We start from the raw sequence: 18,640 nt of genomic DNA, 5'->3' as shown, positions 1-18,640 counted from the left end.
TCAATTAATTTTGAGTCAAAAAATAATTTGAGAGTAATTAAATTCTCTCCAAGTGGAAAATAATAAAAACTTCGTGGGTCAAAAAGGAATTAATTTTTGGAGGTCCACCACAAGGAGACAAATAGATTTTTTAAGAAAATTTGACCCCTTGGACATTGGTGGTTAAGTTAAAGACTTAAAGTCAATTTTTTGAGGATATTAATACAAAATATTAATTTTTGGATTAGTAAAAAATGGTTTTCAAGAGAAATTTGAATTTTTCCTTAAAAAAAAATCGACGGTGGAGATTAAAAGAAGATAAAGTTATTTTCAACGGATGAGATTATTTTGACGAGGATCAAGCCAACTAGCCATTATTTTCCACTTGGAGGGTTTTCTCTATATAAGGAAGCTATCAAGCTCTTATTTTCCATCTTTGGATGAAGTAATTTTCAATTGATGTATTGAGCTTTGCTCTGTTGGGAATGTGGGATTATTTTGCGCATAATAGAAAGACTTTGGGGTTTCAATTCATGGTGTTCTTCTATCTATTGATCTGTGGTATGTGCTAGTATTTTGTTATTTCATGCTCTATATTGTGCTAAAATTCATAATTGTTATTTCATTTGTTGGTGATAAGAACATTCTATTGGTACAATTATCTTGCCTTAGGTGATCTAATTCACCTCATGATCTAACGATTATTTTCAAGATTAAATAGAGATCTACAAGTGTCAGGTACACTAGCCCTTGTGAAAATTTCTAACACGAAATTCTACTGCAGTAATTGATTTATTTCTCCTACTTAAATAAGTTATTTACAAAACCCTTCAGTAAACATCAAAATAAATTCTACTGCAGTTGTCACATAAGAGCATAGAGAAAATAACAGTGAAATACAAGCACAAGAATCAATCACATCAACACAATTATTTTTGGACAATTGTCCCTGGAAAAACCCAATGTGGGAAAACCGATGCAACAGATGAGGGTTTATTTATTATTCTTCAGCAACAATCTCTTTACAAGGAACGATTTACAGAATATAGAGACACCTCTGAGAGAAACACCTGAGACAATTTTTGCCCTTGCTCTGGAGAAATTCTGACACCCCGGAGACCCTTCAGCCTTCACTACATCACCTTTGCGTCACTTTTGCAGGAGGCCTGCGTGAGGACTGCGTCCCTTGCTGTGCTGTCTCTCTGATCTTCCCTCTGATGCTCTGCGTCACCTCCTCCTCAGTGTTTGACTGATGTTGATGCCATCCTCTTCCTTCACCTTGCAACTCTCCCTCTGAAATCGAACTCCTCCTCCTCGAGAATTGATTTCCCTCGGGTTACTGAGTATTTGCTCGGTGTGTCTCCAAATGATTCTCAAGTCTTCTCTTGTACTTTTCCTGTTGATGATTCAACGACCAGGATTAAGTCCCTAATCAATGGCTAAGATTAAAACAGACTTGATCCTCATCTCTTAGAAGCTTCTCACCCATATTTTTATTAATACCCATTAATATTTTTATTTTTTTAAGTTTAGACTTAGGAACCCCATTAAAAATATTAATTATTTTAATAACTCACAATTCGGGTAGAATTTCTACAAACGATTTTTGGGTCTTGGAGATCTCATGTATTCTAGCCCCTTCACAAAATTTTGGAGATAGAGCACATCCGATGCTACCCAAAATCAACACTCCCTCTTAGCGAGGAATGTGCTCTAGTAATACTTCCCAATAGAAGTATCACATTGATCCATGGCATCGATCTTCCACGTTGTTGATGCCCGGCCTGCTACCCCTCATCTACTGCGCCGTTGCAACATGCACTGCTGCCCATGACACTGCCACTGTCACTACTACATCTGTACTGCAACTCCCTTTGAATAAGCTGCATCATGTTGCCCATAGCACTGCCACTGCTAACTACTGCACTGCAACTCCCTGTATTATCTGTTTCTGCTACTGAAACGGATTCTCAATCATCCCCATCTTCACCCTGAAATAAACAAATTTTGTTCTTCCTAGAGCCTTGGTGAGAACGTTTGCCACTTGTTCTCTTGTCAGGGTGTACCATAATTGTACCGCCCCTTGTTGGACACAGTGTCTGATAAAGTGACACCTGATGTCAATGTGCTTCGACCGATCATGAAAAAATAGATTCTCAGAGAGCTTGATGCAACTCTGTTTATCACAAAATATTGGTCGCTTCCATCCTTCTCCTGAATAGATTCACAAGCAACTTCCTAAGCCATACGATGTTGTGCTAGCTGCCATATATTCAGCTTCAGTTGAGCTCAGAGCTACGAATTTCTGTTTCCTACTACACTAGGAGGTCATTCTTGATCCAATGTTGAAACGGTACCCAGTGGTACTTTTCTGATCTACTGAACTTCCAGCCCAATCTGTGTCAGTGAACCCACTTAGCCTAATGTCATTGCCTCGGGTGTACATTAGTCCATGCTCGACTGTTCCTCGTATATATCTGAGAACATTTTTGGCTGCTGCCCAGTGCGCCCTCTTTGGTTCCACCATGAACTGACTGAGGGTGTTGACATCGTAACAAATGTCTGGCCTAGTATTGACTAGATACATCAGGGACCCTATGAGCTGCTTGTACAAAGTGGAATCGACTTCTTTATCTTTAGATGCATCAATCTTCTTCCAGTTGGTAATCATTGGAGTAGCCGTTGGTCTACAGTCCTGCATTTTGAACCTTTTCAGATTTTTTGTAGCATATCTCCCTCGTCCAAGGAAAATTCCATCCTTCTGCTGTCAAACTTCCAACCCCAGAAACTAATTTATCCGCCCCAAATCCTTCATGTCAAATTCTATAGCTAGGTTTTCCTTGCAATCTTTGATGAGTCTGGATGAACCTGTTAGAAAAAGATCATTCACATATAACACCAGAATTAGAGGCTCATTCTCTACAATTAGATAGTAGAGGTTGGGATCTGCGTCACTCTTAACGAATCCCATCTTCTGTAAGTAACCATCAATTCGACGTACCATGCTCTAGGTGCCTGTTTAAGCCCATACAAGGCTCTCTTCAACCTGCATACATGAGATTTCTTCTCATGTGTCACAAAACCCTCTGGCTATTCAATGTATACTTCTTCTTCTATCACCTCGTTCAAGAACGCAGTCTTGACGTCCATCTAGTGAATCTCGAACCCCATTAGTGATGCAAGGGATATCATAGATTTAATAGAAGTATACCTGGCTACTAGGGCGAAGGTTTCTTCGTAGTCTATCCCTTCTTTCAGAGCATACCCCTTAGCCACGAACCTGGCTTTGCATTTTTCCACACTGCCATCTGCAACATATTTGAGCTTGTAGATCCATCTCGAACCTACAACTGACCTGTCTTGAGGCTTAGGCACCCCTTGCCAGACATCATTTACCATTATGGAACAATATTCCTCCACCATAGCCCATACTTGATGTTGAATGACCTCCTGAAAACTAGAGGGTTATCCAACCTGAGCCACCAAGGCTTAGTACCTATTTGGCTGTCTACGCTCCCTTCTCTCATTCTTAGGAGCTCCAATGAAATCCTCTGCATCCCGTAGTATTTGTCGAAGTTCCTGGCTCCTTCTTCCATTGGTAGTGTGTAGATCTATTTGCTCCTCGTCTTCCTGAGACTCCACCTGTTGTGATACCTCTAGAATTTTGTCTTTAGGAGAAATACCGGTGCTGGTTTCTGCTGGTCGAAGTGGTTGGACCAATGGATCATCCTTTGACTGCTCTTCGTAAGGTATTTCTCGGGATTTCCTGAAAGCTCTGTGCTCCATGAACTTTACATCCCGTTGAAGTACGATCTTCCTATTTCCTGGAAGATAGACTCTATATCTCGCTCTATCCCACTAGATATCCTTTTTCTGCAATTTGATCCAATTTATTCCTCTTTTCTTCAGGTATATGGCAATATGCCAAACTCCCAAATATTCTGAAATGGCTCACCTCAAGCTTCTTATCGGTGAATACACTCTCCGGAGTAGTGGCTCACCTAATTCCCTGTAAGGAGCCCTGTTTTGGACATACACTGCTGTGCTGCATGCTTTTGCCCATACAAATTTGGGCATATCCTAATCATACAACATCGCCCTTGCTGCTTCAACAATAGTCCTATTCTTCCTCTCTTCTACTCCATTCTGCTCCGGATTATAAGGAGCTATCCATTCTCTTTTGATGCCTTCCCTTGCGCAGAAATTAGTGAAGTCCTTATCAATGTATTCTCCACCATTGTCTGAGCGCAACACTTTTATCCTCTTTCTTGTCAGATTCTCAACCATAGCCTTAAAATCTTTGAATAGATAAAAAACCTCACCCTTGGTTTTTAAAAAGTAGATCTGAGTCTTCCTTGAATGGCAATCAATGAAGGTGACGAAGTATTCGGCACCATTAAGAGATTTTGTGGACATAGGTCCACAGATATCTGAGTGTATCAATCCCAGAACACTGTTAGCCCTATTGTTACTTCTGGAATAAGCTGCTTTGGCGTACTTGCCTAGTGTGCACCCTCTGCAACATTGTCTCGTTTGGTACTTGGAACTCCCGTGACGGTTCTTCTGAGAATTCTTAGAGCCCCATGGTGCAAATGTCCCATCCTCTTGTGCCATAGTTCATTCAAATTTTTTTCCCCACTGCTGCCTATCAGTGCCATTGGAGTTTCTAGCTATAATTTATACAACTTGTTACTTCTGACTCGAATTTGGGCCTTCTTTTTCCAACTCGGATGTTTGACATGTACTTTTTTCCCAATGAAGAAAACATCATAGCCCTTGTTTTGTAACTGAGATATAGAGAATAAGTTCACCCCCAATCCTGGCACATGCAGCACATTGGTTGCTTGACGCCGATCCCCTGCTTCTGTTTGAAACACTATAGTACCTCTCCCTACGGGGGTACATTTTGACTTGTTTCCCATGGTGATTTGGAAGTTCATCTGTTCTTCCTGATAGCTTGAAAAACATTCTCGTATTCCAGTCATGTGCGCAGAGGCTACATTGTCAATATACCAAACCTCAAATGAAGCAGAGCTTGATAAGCAAGCGACTTTTTCTTCCAGTCTGGAAGTTAACATAGAATAGTCGTGATCCATATTATTCGTGCTTTCCTCTTTCCCGGGAGAACTGCATGAGTCCTTTTGAGTTGTTGCCCTAGCATCATGCTCCCGACTCATTGCAAATTCTCTAATCTTGTTGCTCGATCTCTGCTTTGATACCATGTGAAAATTTCTAACACGAAATTATACTGTAGTAACTGATTTATTTCTCCTACTTAAATAAGTTATTTACAAAACCCTTCAGTAAACATCAAAATAAATTCTACTGCAGTTGTCATATAATAGCATAGAGAAAATAATAGTGAAATACAAACACAAGAATCAATCACATAAACACAGTTATTTTTAGACAATTGTCCTTGGAAAAAACCAATGCGGGAAAACCGGTGCAGCAGATGAGGGTTTATTTATTATTCTTTAGCAACAATCTCTTTACAAGTAACGATTTACAGAATATAGAGACACCTCTGAGAGAAACACCTGAGACAATTTTTCCCCTTGCTCTGGAGAAATTCCGAGTCCTGACACCTCAGAGACCCTTCAACCTTCACAACGTCACCTCTGCGTCACTTTTGCGTGAGGCTTGCGTGAGGACTACGTCCCTTGTTGCACTGTTTCTCTGATCTTCCCTCTGCGCTGTCCCTCTGATGCTCTACATCACCTCCTCCTCAATCTCTAACTGATGCTGATGCCCTCCTCTTCCTTCACCTTGCAACTCGCCCTCTGAAATCGAACTCCTCCTTGAGAATTGATTTCCCTCGGGTTACTGAGTATTTGCCTAGTGTGTCTCCAAATGACTCTCAAGTCTTCTCTTATACTTTTCCTGTTAATGATTCAACGACCGAGATTAAGTCTCTAACCAATGACTAAGATAAAACATACTTGATCCTCGTCTCTTAGAAGCTTCTTACCCATATTTTTATTAATACCCATTAATATTTTTATTTTCCTAAGTTTAGACTTAGGAACCCCATTAAAAATATTAATTATTTTAATAACTCACAATTCGGGTGGAATTTTTCCAAATGATTTCTAGGTCTTGGAGATCTCATGTATTCTAGCCCCTTCAAAAAATTTCGGAGCTAGAGCACATCCGATGCTACCCAAAATCAACAGCCCTTGGACTCCAAGTTCACAAACAGTGGGGAAGGATCGACCTTGTTTGAGCTCTGGGCTTTCATTTTGACGAATGATTTTGCAGGAGGGTTTTGGCCAATAATTTTTCAGAATTATTCATCTATATTATCTACTCTAAAATCTCAAAATTTTATTTTTCTTATTTTATGCTATAAAGATATAATCCGCTAATAAGAGCAAACATTTAAATTTTGTAAATGTTGTGAATGCTTGTAACTAAATCTAACCCTTGTTTATTTTTGAAGTTTAATAAATAATTTTTGGGGTTTTGGGAAATTTTCTCTTCATTTGTACAAGTGAATTCTCAAGTTCTCAAAGGAAATTCGAATTTGGTTGAAGGAACTAGCCCTAGGGCTAGGGTTTTAGGGGTTTCTCACCTCTAAGAGTAGTCGTCTAGCCTATTTGTCCAATTTGTTCAAAATAGAAAGGTTGATACAAGCCCTAGAGGCCTAGATCTAGCCTCCCAAGGGCCTAGAAGGTCAGTGCACAGCTCAACGCAGGCCCTACAAGGTAAATTTTGAGGTTTTTATAAATTTTTTGCTCTCCTAACTCTCCTTGTGTTTTTGTAGGGGTCTGAAATTTTTTTGAGGTCTCTAAGGCCTAGCCGAGGGCTCTCTCCTCTTGCGACAAGCCTAATTGGGCCTCCTCCTAGCCACCACGGACCTAAACAAGTTGTTTGCCCTCTCGACAACCCCTCTCCTTCTCCTTTTTGGTGTGCTGCAGGCCTATAGGCCTCTTCCCTTGCTATCGCAGGTGTTCTAGGCCTTGATCCCTTGATTTGTAGCCCTTAGAACCCTTGGTCGAGCCCTTTTTCACTTATCGTGAGCTCTAAAGGGGTTTCTCTCCCTTGTAGTAGCCTCTAGGAGGCTTATTTCTAAGTGTCGTTGGCCTACAAGGCCTTTTTTCTGTGATCAATGGCCTTATTATGCCTTGAACCCTAGGTTGAGGCCTTATCCAGGCCTCCTATCCTCATCGCTACCCTTTCCTAGCCCTAGTCTATCCCTCCTTGTCTCCTGTTGATCATAAGCATTGGTATTTTGGACTGGCACTTTGTTTTGTAGGTGTTCCAAGTGCTTTTGAGTTAACATTTGTGGTTGCAGGTGGACATACTCATTGGAGGATCCCTAAAAGTCAAGTTGGTCACCAACAAAGGCCATAAGGCCTAGTGGTTTGCCTCCTCAACCTTTCTTTTCTCATCACTGTTTCATTATAGCCTCAAGATACATTTTTACAGTGGCATAAAAGGCATAACAGTGGCACCTAAACTTGTTGGGCATTCACTCTTAGCATCCCTTGCATCTTTGGTAATGGTCTTATTGTTGGCAAAGTAATTTGATTGGGCTGCTTCTCTTACTGCTGTGATCATTGGACTTGTGCATTTTACATTTATTGTTATTTGATCAAGTAATTGTCCATTGTGAGATTTCTAATCTTGAATTGTCCTACACTCTACTTGTCATTAGGTAACCTAATTGGTAATTACAGAGTTCATTGAGCACTGCTTTTGGTGAAGATTATCCTTGTAATTGTTAAGTATTTTCCTTTATTGCTCTAAATCTAATATTATTATTTAGACAATTTGTCTCAAAGTACTTAAAACATTTAATGATCTCACCTAAAGCTAATCACTCAGTTTTCATTTGCATTCTAGGAGTAGTAGTGCATTAATTAATTTACCTCCAGGCATAAGCTTAGTTGAAAGATGATAGGACCACCTTTCACACCCAGCTTGTGAAGTTTAGATGCTCACTTGTGGTTAACATTGTGAACTTGCAGTCGTAAGAGCCACAGTCTCCGTAGTGCCAAAGGCATTCGAGTGATTAGAACTCAGGGGAGTTAACCAAGAGTTTGCATTTCACTTAGTTCTAAGTGTCAGATATCATATAAGATAGTGTGCATCTGGTAACTTGGTAACTAATTTATGTTGTGCAAGTGATTTGACTCCATAAGGCACTGATTTCTCAAATAATCTAATTAAATTGTGTTAATAATTAACTTGCTAATCATCATTAACCAAGTTGCTAGGCCATTCAGTTGTCTTCTGAACTTGTCAGTTCCCGACAAGTCTTTCATCCTCGCATTTCATAGGGACTATCCCCCATAGCCTACTATAGGGAGAGAACTAGTACGAAGAGAGCGGAATAACATATCTATAGGTGGGGCAGCAAAAGCGATGTTATATGACTAGGTTTTGCCCAAATTTCTATGGACTGAGGCATGTAACACAACGGTGTATATCTAGAACATGGTTCTTCACAAGGAATTGGTGAAGATAATGCCACAGGAGGTCTTCTCAGGAAAGAATCCCGAGGTAAGTCACTTATCTTTATTAGCATAGCTTACTGCCATGTGCCAAATGAGAAGCACACCAAATTGGATCTGACTGCAAAAAAAAGGTTCCTCGTTGGGTGTAACAGAAGCTCAAAGGCATAAAAGATCTATGTTTATAGCAGCAGGAAGATTGTAATGAGACAGGACGTCAAGTTCATGGAGGACAAAGTCTTCAAGAAGTCTCTTGAGATGCCAACAGGTGATCAGAATGAGCCAACAAAAGCTCCATTGGTCCAACAACAAGCACAGCCACAGCGACAGCGAGTGGGGCTGCCAGTAGGACAATCACAGGGACCTAGTACAATCACCAGTACTATCATTTCCTCAGGTGTAGGGGATCCAGTGAGTTCACAACAGATGGAGAAATAGAGGCAGGATGAGGAGTTGGTTGACCCTCCCACCAGTAGTGGTCGAGCCAGCAGGGAAGTTCATCAGACATTGAGAGATGTAGAGGAGTGTACTGAAGCTCCTTGGAAAAGCAAAAGAGAGCGCATACAACCTGAAAGATACCAAGCATTGGTAGCTCAGGTTGAAGAACCTTCCAACTATCAAGAGGCCGCACAACATCAAATGTGGATAGATGCCATGGTAGAAGAGTACAGTTCTATCATGACGAATGATGTTTGGGAGGTGGTGTCGGGCCCTGAGGACAGGTCAATTGTAGGTTCTCGATGGATCTACAAGAACAAGTACGTTGCTGATGGTAGCATGGATAAGTAAGGCTACGTTCATGGCAAAGGGGTCTGGCAAAGGGATATGCACAAAAATAAGGGATAAATTACAAGGAGACCTTTGCTCCAGTTGCCAGATACACTTCTATCCAGTCAGTTATATCCCTAGCACCTCAGATGAGGTGGAAGATTCACTCGATGGACGTCAAGATGACATTCTTGAACGGGGTGATAGAGGAAGAGATGTACATAGAACAACTAGAGGGCTCTGAGACACTATATAGGCTCAAGCAAGCTCCCAGGGCATGGTATGGTTGGATTGACAACTACTTGCAGCAAATGGGATTTGTCAAGAGTGACGCAGATCCCAACCTTTACTACTTGATGGTAGAGGATGAGCCACTTATCCTAGTTATGTATGTGGATGACCTCTTCTTGATAGGGTCATCAGGGCTCATAAAGGACTACAAAAGGAACCTGGCAACAAAGTTTGATATGAAGAACTTGGTGTTGATGCACTATTTCCTAGGATTGGAAGTGTGGTAGAAGGACGAGGAGATCTTCCTTGGTCAAGGGAGATATTTGAAGAGGTTTAGAATCCAGGATTGTAGACCCATGTCTATGCCCATGATCACCAACTGGAAGAAGATAGATTCATTAGATGACAAGGATGTTGACCCCACCTTGTATAGAGAACTCATTGGTTCTCTCATGTATCTAGTTAAAACTTAACGCTAGGTCAGATATCTGCTTTGCTGTCAACACTCTTAGTCAATTAATGGTTGAGCCAAAGAGAGTGCAATGGACAACAACGAGGCATATTTTGAGGTATTTGCGCGACACAATAGAGTATGGGTTGAAATATACACGAGGGGATGACGCCAGACTATGTGGATTCACAGATGCAAATTGGGCAGGCAGTTTAGTGGACAGGAAAAGTACCTTTGGGTACTGCTTCAGCGTTGGATCAGGGATGTTTTCTTGGTGCAATAGGAAGCAGAAGTCAGTGACATTGAGCTCTACAGAGGCAGAGTATATGGTAGCTAGCAGTGTAGCACAACCATGTGCGAAGCTTTATGGTTTTGGAAGTTGCTGGTGAGCTTGTTCAGGCTGAGGATGGAGGCGAGTAGTGTCTACTATGATAATCAGAGTTATATTAAGCTCTATGAAATTCCAGTGTTTCATGATAGGTCGAAACACATAGATATTCAATGTCATTTCATCAGAGATTGTGTGCGGCATGGAGCGGTCCAACTATAGTATGTTCCCACAGAAGAGCAGTGTGTAGATATACTCACAAAAGCTCTAGGAAGAGCCAAGTTCGCCTATTTCATAGAACAAATGGGTATAGTGGAGAACACGTTTTAGTAGTAGGGACAAAATATTTCAGATGCTTCTTAGTTGTAGTAGTAGCAATAAAAGTTGAGAGTGAGTGTTAGTTGGGTTGCAGTGCAGATGTAGAGTTGGTAACAATACAAGTTGTACAATGCAATATCAGGAGCAACACAGATGCAACATGGTTTAACTACAATTTGTGGCAGATGAATCAGAGTTAGTGCAATGGTTGGTGGAGAGTGGCAAGCAATTGCAATTGTCAGACATCAGCGTGTATGGAGGATGTTGCAGAGATAGGGTGTTGTGGCAGATTGTGCAACACTAGAGAGAGAACACCTTCCTCACTAAGAGGGTGTGTTAGTTTTTGTAGCATCGGATGGTGTTATAGCCTCAAAAGTTTGTGGAGAGGCTAAAACACAAGAGTTTTCCAAAACCCAGAAATCGTTTCTGGAAATTGCACCTAGAGATGGCTCAATTAAATTAATTGATCGATAATTAAAAAAATGCCTAACTTAGGGAAATCGATTAATTAATAGCAATTAATTGAAAACTGGGTGATGGCTAATGAGGAGGGTAGAGTAGGCTTTTGCCCACGTGTTAAATTATGTCCTAGCCATCTTTTGCATTTTGATTTTCTTTTTCTTTCATTGTGGCCATATTATGCTCTTCCATTCTTTTAGCTTCAACCTCCAGGGCAATCTTTTCTGGCCCCACTCAAGTATGTGGATAAAGGAGTGCCAAATCCCAATGAACCAATGACAAGTTGGACTCAAAGAATGGAGAAGTGTATCAAGGGCTAATAATGTGATGTGGAAAGTGTTATGTATGGTAAAGGGAGAATGAACATGCTACTTCAATCCAGGTTGTCCAAGTAGTGCCCCTGTTATAACTCTAAGGCCTCAAGCGAGGTCTCACTGGACTAGGGCTAAAGATCAAACCCCTTGGCAAGGTGAGAGAAAAAATTTACACTCAAGATCGGTCGATCATCTAGATCACTCTTTTATCAATACTAAATGCCCAAAACATTAAGTAAACTGGAAAAGCACCCGATTGCTAAATGATCATAGTACTTGTTGAGTGGTAGCCCAACTTCATCCAAGAGGAATGCTGGATGGTGAGAGGTGTAGTGACTGGTGGAGATGGTGGGGGAACTGGAATAACATCATCATCAAGCTAATGTGTAGGGCTGCTGGTTGGCTGGCTGTCTGTCCAAAATAGGAGGAAAGTTTTGTCCTAGGGGGTTAACCATTTTGGTGGGTAACAGTAAAGTACATAGTGCAAAGTCATATCATCTTTGTTTACATAAGCTGTTGTTTCTTGGAATTGTTGGATGAATCATGTAATAGGAAAATATCAGTTCATGGTTATTATTTAAAGATGCTAGCAGATTCATAAATTAACTGAATTATAATTATTGTTAGCAGCTGAAAACTTTCCAGTTTTCGCTTTTTTCAGTTAACTGCTAAGATATTCATTATTGAGTTTTTCTCTCGTATTCAGATATGGCAGCTGCTGATTTACAGAAAAGATCAATGCCAAGTTTTGATGAGTATTTTGACACTGTTCAAGCAAGGAAAAGACTACCAAATGGCTTGCAAGAAGCCTTGAACAAAGCATTTGCAAATATTCCAGTGTCTACCTTTCCTGAAGTTCCAGGAGGGAAAGGTAACAAATTTAACTGAAGTTTATTTTTTGTTTTCAAAGAATAATCATCTCTGACCGGTGTGGCAAAGTAGTCTTTCTGTCTCTTGTTTCTCTTCCGTATTTACCTTAATTTCATTAATGTGATAAATAATTTTAAGCCAGTTGTTTGCATTATTACTTCAGATTTGGTGTTGAGGACAGCAAGCTTCTATGTTCCCATGACCAATGTTGTGAACTTTCTTAAGAAGAGTTCATTTCAATAGTGTAGCTCACTTGAACTTTCGTGAAATTCCTGTGCCTATTGCTAAGGTTCATGATTTGGTTGCTTAATATAAACAAACAGCAACATAAAATAATTATTTTGCCACATAAAGATGAAAAACACACTAATATATAAGACGTATAGTTTGCCAAATGATTATATCCTATTCAATATTTGAATCCCGATGGACACAAAACTGACTAACCAATACAAAATGGCATCAAATATATATAAAATGTATCTCATCATGAACAGACATCTACAAATATCAATCTAGCAGCTAGCTATCTATTCCTTTTCCTTTTATAGATACCACTAGAAGACCCTGCAGCATCATTCTGACAACCACTGGTGGTTGGTTGAGTATGAATCTGTGTAGAGGCTGGTGATGAGGCTGCCTCATAAGCCTCTTTAGTCTGAATGTCCTCTTGTTGGACTAACTGCTGTTCACTAATGGGGGTGCGTCATCCATATCCTTTGTTGTCCCACGCAGATGCTTAGGTCCCTCCTCCTCTAGCTCTGACCATGAGGCTGGTTCCCCCACAATAGGTCTCTTAGACTCTATCCTCACTCACTCAAGGTGACAATGTTTTCTATGGAAATAGCATCCCATACCAAGGAGGTGCTTAACTGGTTTCACACTCAATTGGAGATTGCTGTGGACATAAACCAGATTGGCCAAGTGTTGATACTTGATAACCTACAGGTAAGAGGGTCATAATAAATTTAATGAGTCTTGACTCCCAAGTGTCATAACAAAAGTTAGGGTCATAAGTTGGAAAAATAATTATTGCCAACCTATTGTGCTTCTTTGTGTGTAATCATTCAAATGCATTGCAATTGTTCTTGGATCTTGAAGTGATACAAATTTGGCTAAGCACCATAACGACAAATTTTAGTAAATTTGGTGCTTTTCCTAGTTAATTTCTCCACTACAAATAATAAAAAAAGAGAAAAGACTTGAGCTACATTTTAATCTAGTAAAACTGTTAATTTTTAGGCATGTTCTATGCTGAGAGCAAATTTACTTCAACTTTCCATATTAGCTCAATATCAATTCCAGATTAGCAATCACATTTAGCATGATAGTAAAATGCAGATAGAACATAAACATAAATTGTAGAAGACAAGCCAAGACGAGGACACAAGATGTGGCACCTGCCAGGGACAAACCCCAATGTGGGGAAACCCTTGATCAATTCTTCTTATGTTCTTCAATAGTTCAGCAGAGAGAGAGATAGCACATATACATCAGAAGTCAACATTTTGACTTGACAAAATAAGAGCAGAAATCTTCACTAAGAAGATAACACATGAAATAGCTGATCTGAACACAGGTGATTCCATCACCATGCTGTACCCATCACTGTGCTGCAGTTCATTACACCATGCTGCAACATTCATGCTGCACTATGCTGCACCCAACAGTCTGCTGCATTAACCATGCTGCATGCAACAGTGTGCTGCATTAATTGTCACCATGCTGCACCCAACACCAAGCTGCACCCAACACTGTGCTGAATGGCTGATCTAAACAAACTCCAAACAATCCTAAGACAGCAGCTCCAAGGTAGTCTTAGCTATGGTGCTATGGTCTGCGGCCTAGCACATAGCAATGCTGAAGAGAGTGACTTCAAAACATCACCAATGCATGTGATACTATTTCCTCTCATTGCACACAAACCATGAAGGAGCACAGATACACATATGTATATATACCGAGACCTGTTGTGATATCACTGATATACATATTAATATAGCAGGGGGGCAGATCCATATACTGTGAGATAATTGATATCACAGAAATTGTGACTACGTCATTCATATTAGTACAGTGCCTCTTTTCTGCTCCGTCCATTTGAAGACTATCTTGACTACGTCTTTAATTTACAGGTGTGCCGAGAATGATACAAGCACATACCTCCTTGCGTCCTTCTGCCATGAGACTAACCTGTGGTGCGGATCTGGGTCTTCCTCTTGCTGCGTTTGAGAGTCTCTTGTAACAGTGAGTAGACCTCTCCTTAGAACTGCATATGGGTGCTTTTATTCATGCTTACATTAAGCCTTCTTCTATGACTGTGATAGGGCTATCTCCATGATAGCGTTTAGGTTCACTTCTATGACAGCGTTAGGGCCTGTCTTTAGTCCTCCTTTATACAGTCAATAGCCCTCCTATTCCCTGCAGCTAGGGCATAATATGACCCTCCGAACTCTGCGTCTAGATGACTTCGTTTAGGACATATAATGGCAGCGTCTTAGGGTCTGCATTTAGGGCACATGGAATGTGCTATGAAAGCCTCCTTTATGACTGTGTTAAGGTCATCTCCTACGACAGTGTTAGGCCTCTCCATGACAGCGTTAAGATTTTCCATGACAGCGTAGAGCCTTCTCCATGACAGAGTTAAGTTTCTCCACTTGGGGCAGCGCATCATCTTAAGATCTCTCTTCCCACTAAAACCCAAAGACAAGTGGAGAGGAAGAGATAACAAGAGGTGTGTCAAATGATTTGCAAGCCACCTCTTTTTATAGTAAAACGTTGAGGATAGATGGGGGCAATTTGGTCACTGGCCGACCTTGACGAATTGTCCCATAACACAAATAAATTCATATCTCCATAAATACATGTCGGAATCAGATGATCTTTAGATCAATCCTCCACCTCTCGACGAGAGGAATCCAAGAAAAATATCAGATGCCATAAATAAGTAGACCCACATGGAGTTTGGCCCTAGTTGCCAATTTCAACAAAAACACAAACATAAGTGGCAAAACAAATGAAACATCTAAAATTCAGTGTTAAAGTTGCTTACATGGCATTAAAGTATTTTTTCTTTGACAACAATATCAAAGCCAAATAGTCCAGTTGCATTCCTATACAACTCCATCTCCCTATTAATGATTATGTATTCATTTGCAAAAGGTACCACACTTTAAAGACATTTATGAAACCCTCTCATTACCTCACCATTGAAATCAAAATTACATTGATAAGTGTAGAAATTTCAAGCCTAGATGGCTAATGTTCTTATGATGGCTAATGACCTTGTATGCTTTTGAAGCCTCACTTAACCTACAAATAAACCCTTCCCTACTGGAGGGCTCCAACTTGGTCCTCTTCCCTATCACTAAATGGCTACAAATTGGACAACTCAAGATGTGGAAATGACTCACCTTTGGCTTTATGTCAGTGAATGCTTCCTTTGGTGTCTTGTCCTCCAAGTTTTTGTGACCCAATTTGGAGTATTGGGGTCTGAAACCTTCCGGGGCTAGTTTGAATCTTTAAATGATTTGTTTATGGGGGCTGCACCTTGTGATGCTATTCTACACTTGAAGACCTTTCCAATGGTGCAAGAATTACATCACTCGTAGTTTTGATGCAAAAGTTATGCCTCCCAAAAGTTGACCTATCGTGATTGACCACCATAATTTGAGAGGGTGACATGTCAGCCCCATTATTCATGGAAGATGTGAAATATTCTTAAATGCAACAACTGGAGCTTATTCTTCTAACTGATTAGCACTTTATTTGTTTACGACAAATAATGAATAAATCACTAATGCATTCCTCACAATTAAAATACGTTGCGGAATATAAAATCAGGAACTAAGAAATAGATGCACACACATAAATAGACACCAATATTTTTGGACTAAACGTCCTTGCAAAAACCTGAAGGGAAAACCAGTGCAACATATGAGGGTTTATTTTATTATGCAGCAATTTGGAAATTATTACAACTGGATGCCCAACTGACAATCCTCCGGAAATATAAAGGCAAAATAGTTTGGAGATCAAGGATCTCCTCTGCTAATCAACTCGACCTCCTCTGGCCTGCTCGAACCCCACACTGGCTACTCGCACTGCAGCCTGGAACTCGCATTGCTGGCTCTGGATAACTCACACTGCCTGAAAAATGACTCACAGTGAACCGTCCTGCCTCCCTCTGCCTCCAGGAAGCTGATCAGGTCTCCAACCACTGAATCTACCCTCTGTGAAATTTCCTTGATTGCAATTACTGGATGTTATTCTCGTAACTATTAGCAGTTTAATTGTTTACGACAAGAAGCGCATAATTCACAATTGCAATCTTCACCATAAAAATATGTTACAGAAAATAAAATCAGGAACTGAGAAATAGGTTCTCACACAATAAAAAAGACACCAATATTTTTGGACTAACGTATAAACCTATGCATCACATGAGGGTTTATTTAATTATGCAACAATTTGAAAATCAATATAACTAGATGCTCAACTGGTTATCCTCCGGAAATAATTTGACAAAATCAATAGGAGAAATTTTCTCCTTTCTATAAACAATTCGACCTCCCTTTGGCCTGCTCGAACCCTCTCACTGGCAACTTGCTTTGCTTGGAATTCACACCGCATGGCCTGGATAATTCACACTACCTGCTAATCAGCTCTAACTGAGTCGTCCAACCTTCCTCTGCCTCTAGAAATGATTCTCTTTGCTTTCTGTGTGACCTCTCGGCCTCTAGCAATTGAAACGATCTCTCTTCGGCAAGTCGCATTAGGGTTTTTGGCTGCTCGACCTTTCTGCATAATGATTTTGGCCTCCCTTTTCCTGCCTCTATGACACTGGGAAACTGCTTGTAACCTCTCTGGAAATCGTCCTCCAAATTATCCGCTTCTCCCTCTCTCTTATGCTCTCTTTGGGGATCAAACTCTCTCCCTTGTTGAATCACTCTAACTGGGTAGCTCAATCTGCCAACGTAATGTCGTCGCTCAGATTTTACAAGCATGGTGTGATAATGACTCAGGTCAAGGGTTGTCACTCTGATCCCCGACCTCTCCGTTCTAGTTGTCTCCCAACAATATGCTATGGGCAGTAGTCCCTATCGAAGATGGAAATGCAAGACTTATTGGCAACCAACAAGTCCGGGAGACACGATTGAATGATCTAGCCACTTGGTTGATTTTAGCAAGTTACGAGATTAGATTGAATTATTTATGGGACCAGTGCCTTATGGAGTCTATGAAAATTCCTACACTGAAGGAACCCCTACTGTAGCAAATTTGAATATACTTCACCTACTTGATTTTTAAATTACATTCATCAAGTTATTCTTCTGAATACTAAAGCAAATTACTTCTGCAACCTACAATAATTAAATATTTGATCTCATGACATGGAAAACAGAGCAAAGAACAAGATACATAGGACACACTTATTTTTGGACACAATAGTCCCCGGAAAAACCCAATGCAGGAAAACCGGTGCAGCAGTTCGAAGGGTTTATTATTATGCGGGAGAAATATTTGAATACAAATCCAGGATGCTCATCTAACAGTCCTTGACAGAGAAAATACTGGCGGAAAATCTAAGTGAGTTTTACCTCACTTCACCCGGCAGAATTCCGGTTGATCCGGCAACAAGATTGGCTAACCCCGACTACTTTTGCACTGGCCTTGCGTCAGCCCTGCATCAGCTCTTTTTCCCTCGGCATTAGCTATCTTAGTAGTTCTGGCAGTTCCTGACAGTTCTGGCTTCTGCGTGACAGACAACTTTCCCCTCTGCGTTGGCCCTTCTGGCTCTGCGTCAGGACTACGTGGGCCCAGACTGGCCCAACATTAGCTCTTGCGGCTATTGCAATGCCTCTCTGCAAGCTCTCTCTACCTCTTTGTCAATATTCTCTGGAAAGTCCTTCCGGATTCTCATTGCCCCTTTGCTACTGAATGATCGCTTAGTTGGAATTTCTCAACTTCCTAGCCCCAAAAGTCGAACTCTAGATCAATTTTCTCTGTGTGTGTTTCCAAATGAACCCAAGCCTCCATTTTATACTTTTCTTGTTGAGTCTTCAACAACCGAGATTAAGTCTCTAATCAACGACTAAGATTAAAACATGACTTGATCTGCTTTCTAGATCATTCTCACCCATATTTTGATTAATACCCATTAATATTTTAACTTTCCTAAGTTTAGAATTAGGAACCCCATTAAAAATATTAAGTATTTTAATAAAACACAATTCGGGTGGAATTTCACAAAACAGTTTCTGGGTTATTTAGAACTCATGTGCCTTAGCCTCTCCACCAATTTTCAAGGCTAGAGCACTTCCGATGCTACCAAAAACTAACACTCCCTCTTCGCGAGGAAAGTGATCTAGTAACAATGTCCACCTGCATGCTGCTCTGTTTCTGAAGCACCTCCTTTCTGCACTGCTGTTGCCACCAACACTATGTTGCTGCTGCTACTGTA

At 40.6% G+C, this 18,640-nt stretch overlaps 1 protein-coding gene across 4 annotated transcripts in view; it reads left to right on the top strand.

The window, feature by feature from the left end:
- LOC149182172 (Cystathionine beta-synthase (CBS) protein) overlaps positions 1-18,640 on the top strand; it is a 209,072-nt gene that overhangs the window by 50,970 nt on the left and 139,462 nt on the right. For all 4 annotated transcript variants that reach the window (XM_089416780.1, XM_089416779.1, XM_089416782.1 and 1 more), the window contains exon 2: positions 12,014-12,178. In XM_089416780.1, the coding sequence (XP_089272906.1) occupies positions 12,016-12,178 (163 nt within the window). In that variant the 5' untranslated portion in view covers positions 12,014-12,015. The remainder of the gene's footprint in view (positions 1-12,013; positions 12,179-18,640) is intronic.

This window comes from Pinus tabuliformis, chromosome 3_2 (genome assembly GCF_031772625.1).
Source record: "Pinus tabuliformis cultivar Carrire ecotype Pingquan chromosome 3_2, CPIR1, whole genome shotgun sequence".
NCBI classification, from domain to species: domain Eukaryota; kingdom Viridiplantae; phylum Streptophyta; class Pinopsida; order Pinales; family Pinaceae; genus Pinus; species Pinus tabuliformis.
This window is presented reverse-complemented; position numbering and strand designations above follow the sequence as displayed.